Below are 17,595 nucleotides of genomic sequence, written 5' to 3' on the forward strand. Positions count from 1 at the left end.
GCATAAAGATCCGTCTCCCTTTTCGGTAATTCCTGAGGACTGAGTGGCAGCGGCGAATATTATAAATGGTTGGAACCACGGTACAGCACAATGATAAGCCGTGTATAGCTTATTTTCGGAGGCTCAGAACGTGATCCTAAAAACTCGTATGGATCTTGAGCTAATAATTCTCGAGGGTCCAAATCTTACATGTTCACCGATGAAGGTATCCCAATATGAACTGCCCTTCGCCTCATTCATGACATTCTTAAATGGGTCAAACATGTGAAAACAACTTCACTCTCTAGGGAGACGATAGAGGGTATTTATGATGATAGTGACCAGTAAATTCTTTTCAATATATGTGGATGCAGATCGGTGAGTTTTATAGTCTATATGTTTTGAATGATTATGAAAACCATCTAATATGATGATTAACTCGCTTATAGATTCTCCTTTTCCCTTTACACACCCTATATTAGCCACTACATCGGCCATGACAAAATGACATTGTTTTCTTCTACTTGGGAAAGCATTCACCGCAACTTTCCATGAGTAGACAGAATAAAGTAAATTGCTTCTGCATCTCGGGAGTATTTAATGAATGTTTAAATCATATGCTATCTTATTTTTTCCTATACGTGGGAGTCATCCTTCGCTATTCCGTGAAAGTTGTGTTGTTACTTTTGTAATCCCCTAGATTGAAAGCGGCCTAAACTATGCTAACAGCTAATATTATAATTAATGCTATGATCTTAAGCACGAGAACCAAAAATCAGGCAGCATTCTTCCACCCATATTACTGGGCCACTTCTTCTTCCTAACTGATACGCAGAAAACAGATCAATAGCCTGTGTGACAGCAGAAGATTCTTTTGAATGCGGAGTGTATATTAGGTCAGTACAAAATCTAAGCTCGGGTGAGAGATACCCGGTGGTCCCGCAACATCATGCACCTTACACTCACACGGGAGATGGAAGTGGGAGACCATTCCTCCGTCCAGTGCTTTCCATTTTAGCCTATCCCTCAGTCTTGGGAACATGAGATTGGCTCGATGCCTGTCATATAACTTCCTTCTCATGTCCTGTACAAGCGTCCCGAGGTAGTTCTCCAAGCTGGCCTGGTCAGAATCCTCCGTAGCATCTGCCATACACCGAGGGTCGAAGGCCGGTACTCGGAACAAGTGTTTGTAGAAGTTCAAGAGTTGCCATCTCTCCCAACTGTTCGTTAGATGAAACCCAAAATGTGTATCGGATTCATAATCAAGATATGTCTCAAAATAGGCATGACACTGCCAACTTTCATGGCGCGCGCGGAAACATCTACAGAACCGGCCCGACAATGCGTGATGGACGCTTATCATAAGCCGGTACACGCTATATTCGCACTCGCGCGGACGATGAAGACGAATACCGTGCTCCTCCAGCTCGGAGATGTCTATGCCGTGAGTGCCCATCAAATCTGCCAGGCTGGACGTCTCGTACGCGGAAACAATGTCGTCGAAAGTAGCATCGGATGGTCGTGCAAGTTCAGCTCGTTGTGAGAACGACCTGCAGTAACAGAATCCAAATTTGATCCAAGCTGAAGAATATATATCTGGAAGAAGCCAGACGGTTGGCTGGATTTGCCACGTAAAGGTGAAAAACATCTACCTGTGAGTTGCTGAGTCTGTATCCGTTATCAAATCTATGGGCCAAGTCGAGCGACTCGATGGCTCTAGCCTCGGCGACAACCCAGATGTCGTAAGTGGTCTTGTCGACATTTGGAATGAGGAGTGATTCTGACGATCGACGCGACAGAAACCAAGTCACGCAGTCGCATTCTTCTGTATTGGTTACTTGCGCAATGCTTCGTTCGAGTTGACAAAATCGCTCCATGAAGTTGCCCAGGTTGCCAGTTTCCAGTTGTTTATGCAAGGATGTAACAGGCGAGTGGACTCTGAATAACATGGTGCTATAGAGACACGCAAGATTAAGTACATCCAACGTATTCTCGCAGCTGTTGAATCCAAAAGTCCGGCAGATGTGGTCATCAGCGAGCATATAAATCATAGCATCATGCAGCCATTCTTGGGACTGTTCTTCACCTCCAGAGTTGATGTTTTTCGTGAATCTCCTGATACCTAATCTAAGGAAGTCCATGTCGTTCGGCCGGTTTGGAACTCTGCACACGAAGACATGCAATGCCCAGTTTCGTCTTTGACAAGCTTTAGAGCAACACCATGTCCAACAAGCTGAGCACCTATATTCTGCGGCACGGGGGCAACTTCGGCATGGTTTTTGATCCAGGAATCTAGTGTGTGGCATCTCATCGATCAGTTCAAACATCGATGTTCTCCTCTCGTGCTTGATTTTAGCCATTTCAGCCTCCTCAACTGGCACAAGTGTGGCTTTTTGCTTTTCAAGCCCACCCATTAGAGTAGCATATCCAGGTTCTTCTGGTGAAGGAAGGAATTCGACCTGGTGCTCGCTAGCGGAGACTCCGCCGGGACCGAGCATCAATTTTCTGCGAGGTGTCAATCTCCATGCATCCAGGCTGAAACTAGTCTAGGAATAAACATACCTCAAGGTCTCTGGTCTAATGGAATACGTCGGTGCTTCCCTTTGCACTGCTTTTGCTGTGGACAATGCTGCTGATGATTGACGTAGCAGATCTCTCTGCGGAGGAGGATACGGCTGATTGAGGCTTTTCCGTAGGAATTTTCTGAGTATCTCCGTGAATTGAAGCAATATTTGAAATGATTGTTGCGGGAGGATCTGTGGTAAGGCCCACAACGGAAACAGGGTCTCGTGTGTCCCACGGGCCTGGAAGGTCCCATGCTGTTGGCGAAATAGGTCACAAAAAAAAACAACACTTCTTGCTGCATCCAATATAAGGAAGTACTTTACCATTAAGTTCTTCTCGAGCATACATAAGTTCGACGTGGAGAATGAGCTGAACTTCTCCATGGACTGTTTTTCTTAGGCCGGACAGTCGGTTGAATTTTTCTACCCTCGCCGAAGTTTGGAAGAAGTCTCTCCACGTCCGAGGTAGAGCAGAATGGCCAAGAGACTTTAGGACTTCGGTTGGACTTCTTCTATCCGGGATTCTAGGTCTGTAGACTACGGCCACAGGGACCTGTTGGAACTTTATAGATACAGGCCTCAACTTGGTGGCGAGATCCATGAAGGTGGCGGCTGCATAGAAAATCCGAGTCAAGTACAGCACAGAGTCCCAGGCCTGCTTGAATAGTCGATTGTCATTGTGCACCGTTTGCCTGAGAAGGCCTTTCAGGGCAGGTCGCTGGCGAGGATGTCGAACGACACGATAGACCTTTTTCAGGAAATTCTTCATAGGTATTGGTAGGAATTCATGTCTATTATTCCCAAAAAGACGTCGAATTTCACTGTATACCTCCTGGACGAGATTCTCCTCCTCCTGATCAGATAGGCAGCCCACGGATTTATCAGAAATCGATTCCTCTCCTTCCCCACCAACTCGGAATCTGAACTGAAGACCATTTTCGTCTTCCCAGTCCCTGGATGTAACCTGGGAGAGGCCCTCCTTGACGTTACGGCTCGTGAGCGTCTTCGGAGGGGCGACGGTGTGATCTGCCCTTTCGATAGCCTTGCGAAGCATTGTAGAGTAATGCTTCACGCGGGGTCCTTGATGATCAAATATTGCATCGAATACCTGATCTAGTTGTTCTGGTTGATCATCCTTTACCCCTATTTCAAATCATTAGTTACAAGACTCAGTAGCAAGTCACATCGTCGACGTCGGGGCGAGGCTTTACTTGCCATTCGCTGCAATGTTCCGGAGTAAGTTTTCTAGTTTCCTCAAGAAATCTAGATCCACGCCATCAAGCCCTTCATTCTTGGCGCAAAGGAAAGTAACAGACTTGCCGTCCAAATTCTCCATCATAATCACACTGGTGACATGTTTCGCGCCCCAATTTTGCTTCCCCCGTGGCCCGGAGGCATTGGCCGTCTTAAACCTAGCCAAGACCTCAGCCAGGCGATCCAAAGTATTGCGTTTTATAGCATCAACTTCTGCCTCCCTAGAAGTATCTGGTGCTTCGAATTCCGCTTCATCCACACCCTCTTCTTCCTCTATGCTAAGGTCGATTCTGTCGTCTTCGGAGCATGCAATCTCAGACTGGCGTGGTTCGCTATTCCTTTTTTCCAGACGCGAGTCCCTTTTGGTAATCAAGGATAAGATATTAACAAGATCGGATATCTCTTTCTGGAGACGAGGGCTTTCTTCCATTCTCTTCATAAATGTGGTGTAAACCACCACAGTTTTATACAAAAGCTTCGTATCGCTCTGTGGACGTGCTATAGCTGATGGCATGAAGCTTGGATTCTCGGGCTTTCAGGTCGCAATTGGGCAGTAATTCTTCTATCTATAAGCGGGGTAATCATGCCTAATGTCGTTTTTCGCTCATTAATATCATCTTAATACGGTTCTCTGTTCATTCGGGAGATATCTATCATCTTTGGCATTCTTGGCGCCGTTGGAGTATTAGAGATATATCCGTAACGAAGTGATGTTGCCCAATAATTCCCGACCGTGATAATATTTGTAGCAAACCCGGCCCCGTTGGATGTACTTTACCCGCTGGTTTAGACAGGAAATTCAAGTCGGTCGATGAGGGCTGATTAGGCTGGTGGGCAGTGTATGGATGGCCTTATATTCATAGCAGGGTAATTTCGTACTCTTCATGTGCCATTTTGCACTGCCCATCTTCGTATTTACTTAAAAATACTGCCAAGTACCTTGTTGACGCAGTCTAGGGTTATATCTGTTATATAATATGAGTAAATTATGGGAAGACGTCGAGTCGACTTCGACTACGAAGATTCGACCAGTCAGGTGAGAACACCTGTAATAATGAGAGCTTTGAAATCTTTAAAACCGAGGACACCCCCCTTAGCAGATGGGGTGCAACTTTGTCAATTACACAGAACCATCTGACGTATCAAGAATTTGCAATTCGTTCCAAGAATTCTTAGCCTAGTAACGCAGGGTAAAATTACCACGCTAATATCCAGCGCTTTTCCTTCGCACAATTCTGACTACTTGTGGGACCTTGATGTAGCCAGATGTACCCCTGGTTCGTGGCCAAATAGTCAATAATTTGCAGGGCTAGACGCTCAGCAGTACATAATATGCAAAATGTAAGGAAAATACAGTGTCATATTCTGTTTGACCATATATTTACCCTGTCAGGACCAGAATTATTACTTTAATAGGTATACCGGGAAATTCTCGCCACTTTCAGCACCCCCTGTTACAGGTGAATCGTGGCTGTTGCTCATTCGTAGCCAGGCCCGTCGGAACCGTTTAGAGCGCTTTTACGGACAAGCTGAGATAGATACTCATGAAACACAACAATATGACACATCCAATATAAAATCAGCAATTAGCAGTATCATCACCTTTAGCCTGCCTAAATCATGGACCTACCTTGGTTGATTGGGAGATATGATCGTGGATTTTACAACTTGTCGTGTGGTTCTGTTGACGATAGTTGACGCACTATCAGCGATGAGTAGGACAACACTATACTTCAAGGATATTTTCAAGTAGTCCCTCTATATTTCCTCTTTATCACACCATATTGTGATATATGCCAATTGATGTGTAGATAGGTAATGACATGGTATGTAGTTATACATTTGCGTAATGTGATGGTTAGCATTTAAATGTCAACTTTATATTAAGGATCTTCGTAATTTGGCAGCCGTGTCAACTTGACTTTTTGAATACCTCAATGTAGCCAGTTCTCAACTCTATTCTCTTTTCACAAGTTAATGTCATGACTATTGATGCACTTAACCGAGAATCTAGCCATCTGGCGAACCCAACCCTGCTGCGAAGGATCGACGAACTCCGTGAGAAGAACATCAGCCAGCATGTTCTATGTTCCCAGCTAAGTACTCAATGTATTATTTTATATCCTCTTTCTTGAACCACATGTGCCCCGTAAAATACCTTACTTCGTGCATGCCTAAATTGACCCTCGGCCCTCTTTTTTGCCTACTATATTAGCACCTATATCAGAACATAACTTTCTAACGCACTCTAAGCGATAAAAGATACATTATCCATCACCATACTTTTAATATTATTTATCTACTTTAAGTATTTTATCCTCTATTTTACTTAGACTTTTATCTATAAAAAGTAATTACCTTATATTTCTTTCAAGAAATAAACTTATAGTAGTATCTAAATACCTGTTTTAGAGAAGCATTATATTCACTAAATTTCTAGGTAGTACAAAAGACTTTTCTAAACAATAACGCAATCTATAGAGACAGGTTTTACCAAAAAATAATTCCACGATATCTAACTAAGAAGAGTCACGTAGACAGCTAAGCACAAGATGCCTCTTCTGACCGCACCCTGCCGTTCCTCAAGGTGGCAAGCTGCATGAACCAGATTGGGACAGGCAATCTATCTCTCGCACGATAGTATTATCTATGTAGGTTCAGAACAAAAATTAGTTTTCTCAAATGCCACCTCGCTGCTGTGTTTCGCTTTGTTTCGCGACCCTAGACGCATGCAGCCACTTGGGACTTCAATTTTAGGGCATGGGGCTACTTTCGTACAGACCCTTCGGCACTTCTAAGCTCTCACTTGTTATACGATGGAAATAGTTTTGGGACAGCCTGGGCCTGACCGGTCACAATTTCATAGCCGGTGTTGCTGCAGGCCTCTTGTTAATTGGCCAGCAGCAGGGAATCCTACGAGCCCGGGCAATTACGTGTAATTAAAATCACAACTCGCCTTGTGTAATCAAAAATTATCACCAACTGGGTGTCGCCTGTGGATCTTGATCCCATCCATATAGTGCGCAACTTGCAGCTAGGCAAAAATCCCATTGGTCACCGGTGTCCTCGGCGAGGCTGAGGGCTGACAGCCTTGCGCGGGGTGTCACCACAAACAATCGACTCCTTTTTAAAAGAGACAGACCTTCTCGTTTCTTCGGGCTCCTGTGTCAACTTATTCTTTACTATTGAAGGTCTCGGGTAGAGTTATAGCTGGCAATGTCTTAGCAATCTCCCTACATTATACAATACAGCTTTTCCATCCTTATTGGATCACCGGCGGAGAAAAGACAACGGTCCAATCTGACACAGCCACCTCCTTGAATTTTGAACATCTCGATATATAACAGTTCCCTATTCCCTTTTTAGGACTGATAATTGATGTCGACTCCATGGGGGCCTGACTCATAAACAGCGGTGAGGCTCGTGCGACAACTCGGTGACTCATTAAGAACTCGAAACTGACCACGATCTTAGAACTTTAATACTTCAACCTTTTTCAATGCTTTATCTTGAGCCGACAGAGACAAATATGTTGGCAAATTTTTCCCAAGTGCCTTCCAACCTTTTCCCTCCACGACATATATTTTACCCACCGTCAAATACGCACCAGAATACTATCATCTTTATTCACGAACGTGGCAGCACTGGCGAGCAGCTTTCTAGTCATCTCAATCTAGCAGTATTGCCTTCTGACAAGGCCATCTATGACTATTTCCCTGCTACGAGATGGGTATTTCCAACCGCTAAAAAGAAGTATCTGTATTCGCCGCATACTCGGTCTCGTTCTCGGAATTCCAACAGACCTTCCATCAGCGAATGGTTTAATATGGAATCTATTGCGGAATCGGAGCTAGGTTCGGACAAACAGGTTGACCATCTGCGGGAGAGCGCCTCTTATATTATGCGAGTCATCGAAGATGAACTTAAACGCGTGAATGGAGACCCAAAAAGAATTTTCCTGGGCGGTATCGGGCAGGGTATGGCTCTAGCCCTCGTTGTCTTGTTATGCACACCCCATAGATTCGGTGGCTTTGTAGGTGTGAATGGCTGGATCCCCTTTGCGGAAATCTTGAAAAGGTGCATCGAACGCGGCAATATCGACGAAGCAAAGCGGTTTTTCAAATGGAACGTGATGATTCCGATACATCAGCATGCCCAGAATTTTGCTCAATCATCTAGATCCGCAGTTTCGAATGAGAGAGGCAGATCGCAATTTGACCCGCAATCTGCCATGCTTGGATTGGCCATGCCAGAAGAGGTAAAGCAGGTTCCAATTCTGGTGAGCCATGTGAGCGCGAAATGGCTTGTTGTCAAGACCGAATCTACCCATGCGGTATACTCTCTTCTCCAGAACATGGGCTTTGAGCAATTGACGTGGGACTCGTCCTCATGCGAGCAGCACGAAGATGACACGCCAGGGTATGATAGCGGGGGCGTGGCTTTCTCCTTGGTAGTTCCAGAGCAGCTAGAGTGTATGATCAAATACCTCAAAGAAATCGGTATGGGATAGGGCGTTGTCAAGGCCAAAAAATGAGACTGTTTTCCCGCTGTTTTCCGCTGTCACAACTGGTATTATTTAGTTCGTTCTGACAATAACTCAGCACAAATATTGATATGAACTTAATCTGATAGCCCATTATTTGCCTTCTCAAAGACACATGTGTCATCTTAAAACAGTTGTCAAGACTGGACCTGTTATCCAGGACAGTAAGCTATGCATAGGATCAAATAGCATTTAAAATATGAGCATTATTAGATGCTTAGACCCAATGGCCACTTCAAAGTCGGGCTACAGATGCATTCTGCCAAGCAAAAAACCCCCAAATGCCCACGCGAGACGTCGTAGTCAAAAATCCCCGTCGTCGTCGAGGTAGAAATAGAATTGTTGCGAGAAAACTGCGAGTGGGTCCGGTTCTGTCCAATCATGGATGACTCCTTATCGTTGTGCCAATCGTGGCAGGGGCGATATCCGCTAGTCCTATTGAGGCTAGTTCCAAATACCCGTCCTTCCCCGATCAACTTTTTTTTTTCTTCTCTTGCCTTCTCAACAACTCCTTTTGCCTTCACTTTCTTTCCTTCCATCTCCCACATCATCCTGAGGGGTTTTTCTTCATTTCTTGTGGACTCATCGTAATATATTGTTGCCATTCTTCTACGAGTCCTCCATTTCCCCACCCCATCAATATGTTGAGCGCCGTTCGTCGCGGGCCGGTCCTCGCGAGGGCTTTCAGAACATGCGCGCCTAGAACCTGGGGCTCCTCTCCCATCAGAGCATCTCCTTCTGCCGTCTCCAGCTTCTCAGTCCCATCAAAGTCGACATCGGGCCTTCTCTCGCATGCGCGCCTTTTCCAGTCCCAATCTGCGCTGAAGCAGGACGATGTCCCCCTTATCTCCGAATTTTCAGAGCTCGGAACTCAGGGTCTGGTTCATGATAGCATCGTCTCCGCCATAACATCAAATATGAAATTGTCGTCTATGACGGATGTGCAGAAATTGACGATTTCTCGGGGGCTGACCGGTGCTGACACGTGAGTTTTACCCCCTGGCCTCAGCTCAAGGATTTTATGATTTCTGATTTTTATGTTCTTTTTTTCGCAGATTGGCTCAAGCCAAAACTGGTACAGGCAAAACTATCGCATTTCTTCTACCCGTACTTCAGAATATCATCAGCGCCGATCCCAGTCTTGCCCAAAGGAGGCGCGGCCCGAGCTCTCATTCCTCGGACATTCGCTCTATAATCATTTCACCGACCCGTGAGCTCGCTGAGCAAATCGCGGTAGAAGCCAAGAAGGTCGCGTTTAACACCGGTATCATTGTTCAGACAGCGGTTGGTGGTTCAAGAAAAATGGAAGGTCTTGCTCGTATCAAGCGACAAGGTTGCCACATCCTCGTCGCTACCCCTGGTCGCTTGAAGGACATTCTTTCTGACCCCAGAAATGGCATTTCTGTACCCAACCTGACTTCTTTTGTCCTCGATGAAGCCGATCGCCTACTAGATGACGGCTTTGGGCCTGAGATCAATGAAATCCACGACTATCTTCCAGACCCAATCAAGGTAGACCGTCAGACCCTCATGTTCTCTGCCACGGTCCCAAGGGAAGTACTGCGTGTTGTTGAAAGGTTTATGAAGCCAGACTACCAATTCATCAAAGCTGTCTCTGAGGACGACGTTCCTACTCATCTCAGGGTACCTCAGAAGCAAGTTGTCCTCCGGGGATTGGAGAATGTGATGCCTTCCATTCTTGAAATTACGGCCAAGTACAACGCACGTCGGGAACAAGATCCCAACTTGAGACCATTCAAAGCAATTGTTTATTTCAATAGCACATCGAGTGTTCAATTATACTACGATGCGTTTGCTCAATTGCGCAACGATCCTGCGGACCGACGCAGTGGGAACCCGTTCGGGCGAGGCGTCTACTGCATGCACTCCAAGCTGAGCCAAATGCAACGTACGATGTATTCAGAGAGCTTCCGTCGCGCCGCGGGCGGTATACTCATTTCATCTGATGTCACGGCGCGAGGCATGGATTTCCCCGATGTCACTCATGTCATCCAGGTCGGCCACCCCCGAGACCGTGAGTCTTACATTCACCGCTTAGGAAGAACCGGCCGTGCAAACAAAGAGGGTGAGGGCTGGATTCTTCTCCATTCCCAGGAGATTCACCCATTCGAAAGAGCATTGGGCGACCTGCCGATTAAAGAAGACCGTTCCATTGAATCGGCCAAGGTCGACATGTCGCAGGAGGGCCAACAAGTTTCCGCCACATCTGCGGAGAATCTCAAACGGGTCGAGGCTGCAATGAAAACCGTTGACTATGGATCTAAAGCAGCAGCTTTCCGCGCTGAGCTGAGCGTCTTGTCCGGTACTTTCCGTCGCAGAAACCATGTTGTCAGTGCGTTGAATTCCCTCGCTATACACGGGTGGAAGCTTCCCGAACCGCCTGCCATTGCCAGATCGCTTGCCGACAAACTTGGCTATAGAAATGAAGAGGAACTGAATGTTAGCGACAACGTGAGATCTAGCTATCCGGATGACTCTGGAAGGGGCCGGTCCCAATCGTTTGGATCTCGTAGAAGTTCCACATTCGGCGGCGGTAACGACAGATTCAGCCGGGACGACAGATTCAGCCGCAATGACAGATCAAGTCGGGGCGACAGATTCAGCCGGGATGACAGATTCAGCCGGGACGATAGACCCAGCCGCAATAGACGTTCGTTCGATGGTCCTTCCGGTGATCCTCTGAATGGATTATTCGACTTTGAGAATGTTAACCGTCGTTGATCGCAACAATAGCGATACTGTTTCTTGGAAGAAGCGGCATTTACCGGCCATGACATTGAGTATGCGTCGATGGAAAATTAAAGAAAAGGTTTTTTTTATTCGATTTGCAAAATCAGCCAGCATTTACCAACTCGGCGTTTAGAGGATGTTCCTTTGAAAATTATTCCTGATATGGGACTTCATCGACAATTACGGATGGGTTCGTGGTATTGATTTTAGGGTTTGATCGCCATTGCTACTTTTTTTTCGATCCTTGTCGTTTATATCTATCTTGCACCGTGATGTCACCCTCCCAAAGTCGACAAGTATCGGGGGGGGAACGGTCTATTAATAGGTTTGGGCTAGCCATTATTTCTTCTTTTTTGTGTTACACTATGTATTATTGTATCTCATGGGATTGATTGTGTATTATCATCAGGCGTGGCACGGCTATGAAGATTTTCTTTTTTGCACTTTTTTTCTCTGTGTGTATTACTTTTTTTTATGTCCTTTTTATTTCGACTTATGTTCGGTTTGGTCAACGTCAATTTTTTGGATTTTTTTTCTCTTGGGCTCGCTTCAAACATGTGGAATTGAAATTCCATGTAAGCGATCTGAGTGTTCGACATGTACAAGTTTAGAAAAACAAATAATAATCTCCTCTTTTTTCTTTTCTTTATTTTGCAAAATCTTTGAATTTTTTGCTCTTCTTACTCGGTCTATCTATTAAAAGAAGGATAAAAGAGTTAAAAAAAAGTACTACTTACATATGTATTCAGTGAATTCACGTCATCGCATTCAAAATGAAACACTATTCCTTTAAAGTATGGGGTCTATTTAAAATCTGTTCTGCCTGTCTTTCTACTCTTTTTCTTTCTGGTTTCAAGTTTTTCCTTTGTGTGTTTGTCTTGGGGAGAAGGGTAAGAGAGAGAGAGAGAGAGAGATTTACCGAATAATCATGTGCTCTCTAGCCGGACCTGTGCCAATCCACTTGACCGGCACACCATCCAATCCCTTTTCGATATACTCGACGTATTTGCGGGCATTTTCTGGTAGAGCTTCGTACTTTGTCGCGCCCATGGTGTTGCTCTTCCATCCTGGCAGGGTGATGTACTCGACTTCGAGGTTTTCCAGGGTCTTAGGGTCGGCCGGGTACGAGCCATCGATGCGAGTGCCGTCGGGCAGTTTGTATGCAACGGCAACCTTGATCTCGTCAAAGTCGTCCAGAATATCAAGTTTGGTCAGATTGAGGGCGGTGTAGTGGTTGATAGCGAGCGAGTAGCGGCACAGCACCAGATCGAACCATCCACAGCGACGCTTACGGCCGGTAGTGACGCCGAATTCGCGGCCTGCGGATTGCAGTTTCTCGCCGAACTCGTTCAGCTGCTCGGATGGGAATGGGCCGGAGCCCACGCGGGTCGTGTAGGCTTTGACGACGCCGATGATGTCCTTTATCCTGGTGGGGTTGAGGGATAGGCCCTGAATGGCGCCTCCGAGGCCCGTTGAGGACGATGTCACAAACGGGTATGTGCCGTGGTCGAGATCGAGCATGAGGGCGTTGGCGCCTTCAACGAGTATCCGGTCGTCGTTCTTGTATTTTTGGAGGAAGGGAAGCTGATCAATAATGTAAGGTTGGAGAAGTTTCCGGTATTCCTATGGCAAATCGGTTCATATCAGCAAATCATTCATTCTGTTCCTGAGGAGGCCAGATTCAGCTCACCTTGAATCGGTTGATCTCATCTTCAACATCATACGCCAACTCGCCGAATCGGTTCCTGTAGCCGGTCTCGAGGTTGCGCAGTTTACGCTCAAAGACCTCTTCATCTGCAATCTCACCAACGCGCACCCCTCGTCGAGCAGCCTTGTCGCTATAGCAAGGACCAATGCCCTTGCCTGTGGTACCGACTTTGCGACCGCCGAGCTTGGCCTCTTCCAACCCGTCAACAACAGAGTGTAGATCAAAGCAGACGTGGGCGCGATCGGAGATGAAGACGCGCTTGCTGGCTTCCTTCAATCCCTTGTCCTCCAGACTGGCGAGTTCCTTGAAGAAACTGGGGACGTGCACGACCGTTCCAGCGCCGATGAGGTTGATACACGTTGGCGAGATGAGGCCGGAGGGGAGGATGTGAAAATCATAAGTCACCGAGTTGTGAACGATGGTGTGGCCGGCATCTTAATTGCGATCGCATTAGCGACAGTTGACCTTTAAAAAAGGAGACCTGAAAGGGGAGTAGGGTACTACTTACTGTGTCCGCCGGCAGAACGAGCGCAGAGCGTCGCATTCTGGGACAAAAGATCTGTGATCTTTCCCTTGCCTAGAGGAAGAAAAAGAACTCGAGTCAGCATTGAATTCTCACGGGTTTGGGCTATAATTGAGGCAATCCGTACCTTCATCGCCCCATTGACTTCCCAGCACGATTGTCGCCATCTCCGCGGGGTAAAGGAATAAGAAAGGTACGGTACGGTACGGGCGCAGCAAAAATGGTTGTTTTGTTTTCTCTGTAAGAGTATGGCACGAAACACGGACAATTGAATGTGTTCGATATGTCGAATTGCGAATAAGAGGTGGAAAAATGGGTCAGCAAAGAAGATATTCGTGCCCTGAAAAAAAGCCAACAACTCGCGGGGATGGTGAGTCAAAGAGTGGCGTAAGGACTGAAAGCGCCCGCCGGGAGCCGCCGATGGTCCGATTCTGCGGCCGGCAACGGAGTGGGGTGGCTGCCTTGTTGCCTTGTTGCCTTGTTGCCTTGTTGCCTTGACCCTGAGGCCCTACTCATCTTGTACTTGCATGTTGAAGAAGAGAATATTCACGCTGGGTATATACCTAAGATCAGGGCTAGTATGACATGCATCATCGAATCCGAGAATGACCTCCCTTGCAAAAACGAAAAAAAAAAAGAAAGAATCACAAAACGCCCTGTCACCACGCTTGCACCGGATGTATATATCTATGTGTCATGACTTGCCCAGCCTGGATCGGACAATGCCAAAACTTCAATATTCTGTCGTTTGGATAAGATATCACACGATCTTCCCTCGGGTCCGTATCCATTTCCGAATCTCGCCCAGTTGCATAATGCATTCCTGGTGCCGTTCGAACGCAATTTCCCAATGGGTACGTATCCTCGCGTGCTCTTCGAGCGCGTTGGCGTATGCCTTGTAGCCACCATGAGGATGTTTCGGGATCAGTATCTCGGCCTGGTTGCCAGCCTCACTACCATCCGTGTCACCCCAGCCAGAGTCACTCTCGGGCTCTGATGCTCCAACGTTCAATTGAATCGAGTCCCCAATCGCATCCACCCATCGAGGCGCGAGGCCGCTTTCGAAAGCTTCTTGCCGCACCGTGAATATCTGCATCATCTGTCTCTGGAAGTTATTCCATTCCGTCATGTAGGCGTTGATCTGCCTGACGTAAAGTTCCCAGTTTTGGCGCGGGAGCACCATGTTACGCGGGTCCCCGTTAGGAGATTCAATGGCTGGCTTAGGAGGCCGCACAGGCGGCGAGGGTAGGTCGAATTTTCGATTCTGGGCCATGCCACGCTTGGCATTCGGGTCATTGGCACGAGACTCAAAGGGCAGCGTTGTAAACATATCCTTTAGATCACCAATGCCGCCACTGTTGGTGTCTGTAAACGGGGCCACGTTATGAAGAGGGCCCAAGTTCAGCGAATTGCTAGCTTGCTCCGATGTCTTTCCCGCGTTGCCTATAGGCACGCCACCTCTGAGGGGCTTCGAGGCCAGCGGCTGTGACCGCTTGACTCCATTGACCGGAGCCTTTGCTGGTTGAGAGGACTCTTCATCAATGTCCATTGCATCGGACATTGGCGTCGAAACCTTCTGAGGCGGGTTAGGCACCGTTGCCTCGTTTTCCTCCGCCTCTGTTGACACGGCTGGTTGTTGTGGTCTTGTTGTCCGCGACGTAGGCCGTGAGATCTTTCGCCCCGACCTTGCAGTATTTGCTTTTGGCTGGGACTGAGACTGTGACCGGCCCGCCCCCGGGTTGGGGTTTAGCGTTGCCCAGGTGGTATTCTGTAAATGCTGAGTCCATGCCTCTGCAGAAAACTGTGATTTCATCCATGCCCCGGATGCCTGCTGTCTCGCGGCTTCTTCACTTGAGGAGGTCTCCGCGTTGGTCCTCATTTCAGGTCTCCCACGCGTTGGCGATGTTCGTGATCGGCTACGCCGGTGTCCGTTGGCTCTATTGGGCCCGAATAAATCCGGCTCGTGTGTGTTGAGTGAATTGAGTACATTGCCCCATGCGCTTGCAGAGAATTTCTGGCTCAGGTTGTCGTGGCTTCTACTTTTAGTACCGTTATTTGCCGTATATTCAGCACTATAACAAGTTTCACAGTTAACAACTCGTCACAAAACAAGGGTTTCTTTTGAGGCAGCGTACTTTTGATTTCTCTCATTAAGTCCAAACACTCCGGAGTTTCCCTGGCGAGTAGGATCCATGGAATTGGTGTACTGCGGAGCCTTGAAAACAAAGGCGGCGCTATCCGAGTCATGTCCTTGATAGTGATCACTGTCAGTACTGTGTCCCTGGAATTCATGGTCGCTATGACGCCGGTCTTCTCCAAAGTGGCTTCGCAACCGCCGGGTATTTCGAAATTGGGGAGCCTTGGAATGGCCTGGTATGTCCTCACCTGATCCGGAACCCTGGAAATGGAACTTCTTCTGGCTAGGCCGCAGTCGGCTCCTTGGAGTTGCCTTTTGGCGAGGTACAAAAGTCGGAATATCGGCCTCACTATCTGTTTCCTCTTCACTGCTTTCGCTCGACGAGGATGAAGAAAAGGACGGTTTCTGGGCCGGGCTCGCACTGCGATGTCTGCTCGAAACGGGCGATGTAGGGCTGGGCGGGTTGGTACGTGATCGAACCCTAGACGAGTCACGCATGCTATAGGCACGAGCCAGGCCTGCACTGTTAAAGTACGTTCGTTCACCACCCGTTCTCGCATACGGATAGCTTGTTCGTTCGAATTCCGGGGCCGGGTCCTCCAAGGGGGTTGCTGGACGTGAAGAGGCCGGAGTTCTTCTTGCAGTTGGTGAAGGAACACTATCGAAAAAAGCCGACGTCCGTTCAGCGCGAGGCGTGTTCAAGTAGGCCGATACATTCCGCGCCATGGGCTCGTCTCCCCCCGGATTTCCTGGCGCAAATCCCTGCTTTTTCTTGGTGGTGGCAGAACGACCAAACGCGGCTGGATGTGGTCGGTTGTTCATATGTTCATATGCCGACCTGCGAGATGACTGACCAGGAGAGCCTGCCGTCGTGTTGCTTCGTGTAGGCGGCGGCGGGGGACCTGGTTTACCATTCGTAGGGTTGAACTTGGCCCAGCCCGGCATAGCCTGAAACCCTCTAAACGCATCTGCTCGAGCTTGTTGTTGTTCGTAGGCCTTCTCGTACGGCTGCTGGGGCGCGGCTTTGGCGTAGCTTGCATATCTTTGCGCACTTCCTGAAGGAGGAGGAGGTTGGAACGAGGTAGGTCGGGCCGGTTTGGGCGTCGAGCCCTTCGCAGCCGCCGCAGCAGAAGCATATGCAGCAGCCGAAGATGTGTTTGCTCGGCGGGAAGAGCTCTGTGAGGGCGGTGCGTAGAGTCTTCCGTACCCAGCGCGTAACCGCTCGGTGTCATATTTTAGTCGTTGTTGGGAATCGATCAGGATTTCGTGAGCTGCTTGGATCGCCTGAAACTTTGTAATGTACTCTGCTTCTTTGCCAGGGTTTCGGTCGGGGTGGTACTTCAAGGCTGGGTAGATAGAGAGTTAGCATACCAAGCTATAAATGTGTTGAACTGAACAAACACACCTAGCTTCCTGAATTGTTTCTTGATTTCCTCCGTGTTGGCACTCGGGCCAATCCCCAAATCCCCATAGTAATCCTTGCGCACATCTATTTTGGCCATCCTCAGAGCAACAAACGCCTTGTTGAATGGATGCCACAGAGAGCAGTAGGGAGTTGTCGATGTACAGCGAAGCTAACCAGTCATGGCACTCAGGCTGAGAAGGCGAGTGTTGCTTCTGGTCGACGGTGGTAGAAAGCTTTCTGCCGCCGGATTCTTTTCCTGCGTGAAGACGATACACACAAGACCACGATACGAAGCAGGCTTGCTATTGTTTGCAAGAAGACGAGTCGGCGTGGAGGGCATTCATTCTAGGTTGCTATGAGCCAAAACAATGTCACATGAAGCGCGGGCCTTGCTTGCGGGGAGACAAGGTCTGACCCAACAAACAAGAAAGTTAAAAAAAAAAAAAAAAACACAGAGCCCAGTCAGACAACGCCTGCCTAAAGGGGGCAAGCACTATATTGTTATCGAGAGCAGAAGCATGGTCAGGGTCCAAAAAAGCCAAAAGTGAGGCGCTGCGAGATTAGGGAGAGAAGAGTGAGAGAGGGAAAGCCTGACGGGCCGGCCCAGACTTTTGCGGCGCCGGCCCACCGTCAACAAACACGCCGCAACCGCCCAAGCAACCTAGAACTACTTGACTACAAACACTACACCAACATTATGATCATGATTTTAGATACATTGCATCGCGTTA

The 17,595-nt window shown here is 47.8% G+C and overlaps 5 protein-coding genes across 5 annotated transcripts; 2 read left to right on the forward strand and 3 right to left on the reverse strand.

Annotated features, from left to right (window-relative positions):
• Nucleotides 1-1,508: 1,508 nt before the first annotated feature.
• TRUGW13939_08992 (uncharacterized protein) lies at nt 1,509-4,227 on the reverse strand (the record flags this gene model as incomplete). The annotated part of the gene is made up of 5 exons (XM_035492117.1): nt 1,509-2,484; nt 2,542-2,798; nt 2,863-3,686; nt 3,755-3,764; nt 3,817-4,227. 5 exons carry the CDS (start codon nt 4,225-4,227, stop codon nt 1,509-1,511), a joined length of 2,478 nt encoding a protein of 825 aa, XP_035348010.1.
• A 3,099-nt stretch (nt 4,228-7,326) lies between these two features.
• Nucleotides 7,327-8,307, forward strand: TRUGW13939_08993 (uncharacterized protein; the record flags this gene model as incomplete). Its single annotated transcript, XM_035492118.1, has 1 exon — nt 7,327-8,307. One exon carries the CDS (start codon nt 7,327-7,329, stop codon nt 8,305-8,307), a length of 981 nt encoding a protein of 326 aa, XP_035348011.1.
• Nucleotides 8,308-8,981: 674 nt separating this feature from the next.
• TRUGW13939_08994 (uncharacterized protein) lies at nt 8,982-11,082 on the forward strand (the record flags this gene model as incomplete). Its single annotated transcript, XM_035492119.1, has 2 exons — nt 8,982-9,325; nt 9,396-11,082. 2 exons carry the CDS (start codon nt 8,982-8,984, stop codon nt 11,080-11,082), a joined length of 2,031 nt encoding a protein of 676 aa, XP_035348012.1.
• Nucleotides 11,083-12,006: 924 nt separating this feature from the next.
• Nucleotides 12,007-13,489, reverse strand: TRUGW13939_08995 (uncharacterized protein; the record flags this gene model as incomplete). The annotated part of the gene is made up of 4 exons (XM_035492120.1): nt 12,007-12,714; nt 12,782-13,233; nt 13,308-13,376; nt 13,450-13,489. 4 exons carry the CDS (start codon nt 13,487-13,489, stop codon nt 12,007-12,009), a joined length of 1,269 nt encoding a protein of 422 aa, XP_035348013.1.
• Nucleotides 13,490-14,082: 593 nt separating this feature from the next.
• TRUGW13939_08996 (uncharacterized protein) lies at nt 14,083-16,961 on the reverse strand (the record flags this gene model as incomplete). Its single annotated transcript, XM_035492121.1, has 3 exons — nt 14,083-15,394; nt 15,458-16,805; nt 16,865-16,961. The coding sequence occupies 3 exons, from the start codon at nt 16,959-16,961 to the stop codon at nt 14,083-14,085; spliced, it is 2,757 nt and encodes a 918-aa protein (XP_035348014.1).
• Between the last annotated feature and the right edge of the window lie 634 nt (nt 16,962-17,595).

Source organism: Talaromyces rugulosus, chromosome V, assembly GCF_013368755.1.
Source record: "Talaromyces rugulosus chromosome V, complete sequence".
Lineage (NCBI taxonomy): Eukaryota > Fungi > Ascomycota > Eurotiomycetes > Eurotiales > Trichocomaceae > Talaromyces > Talaromyces rugulosus.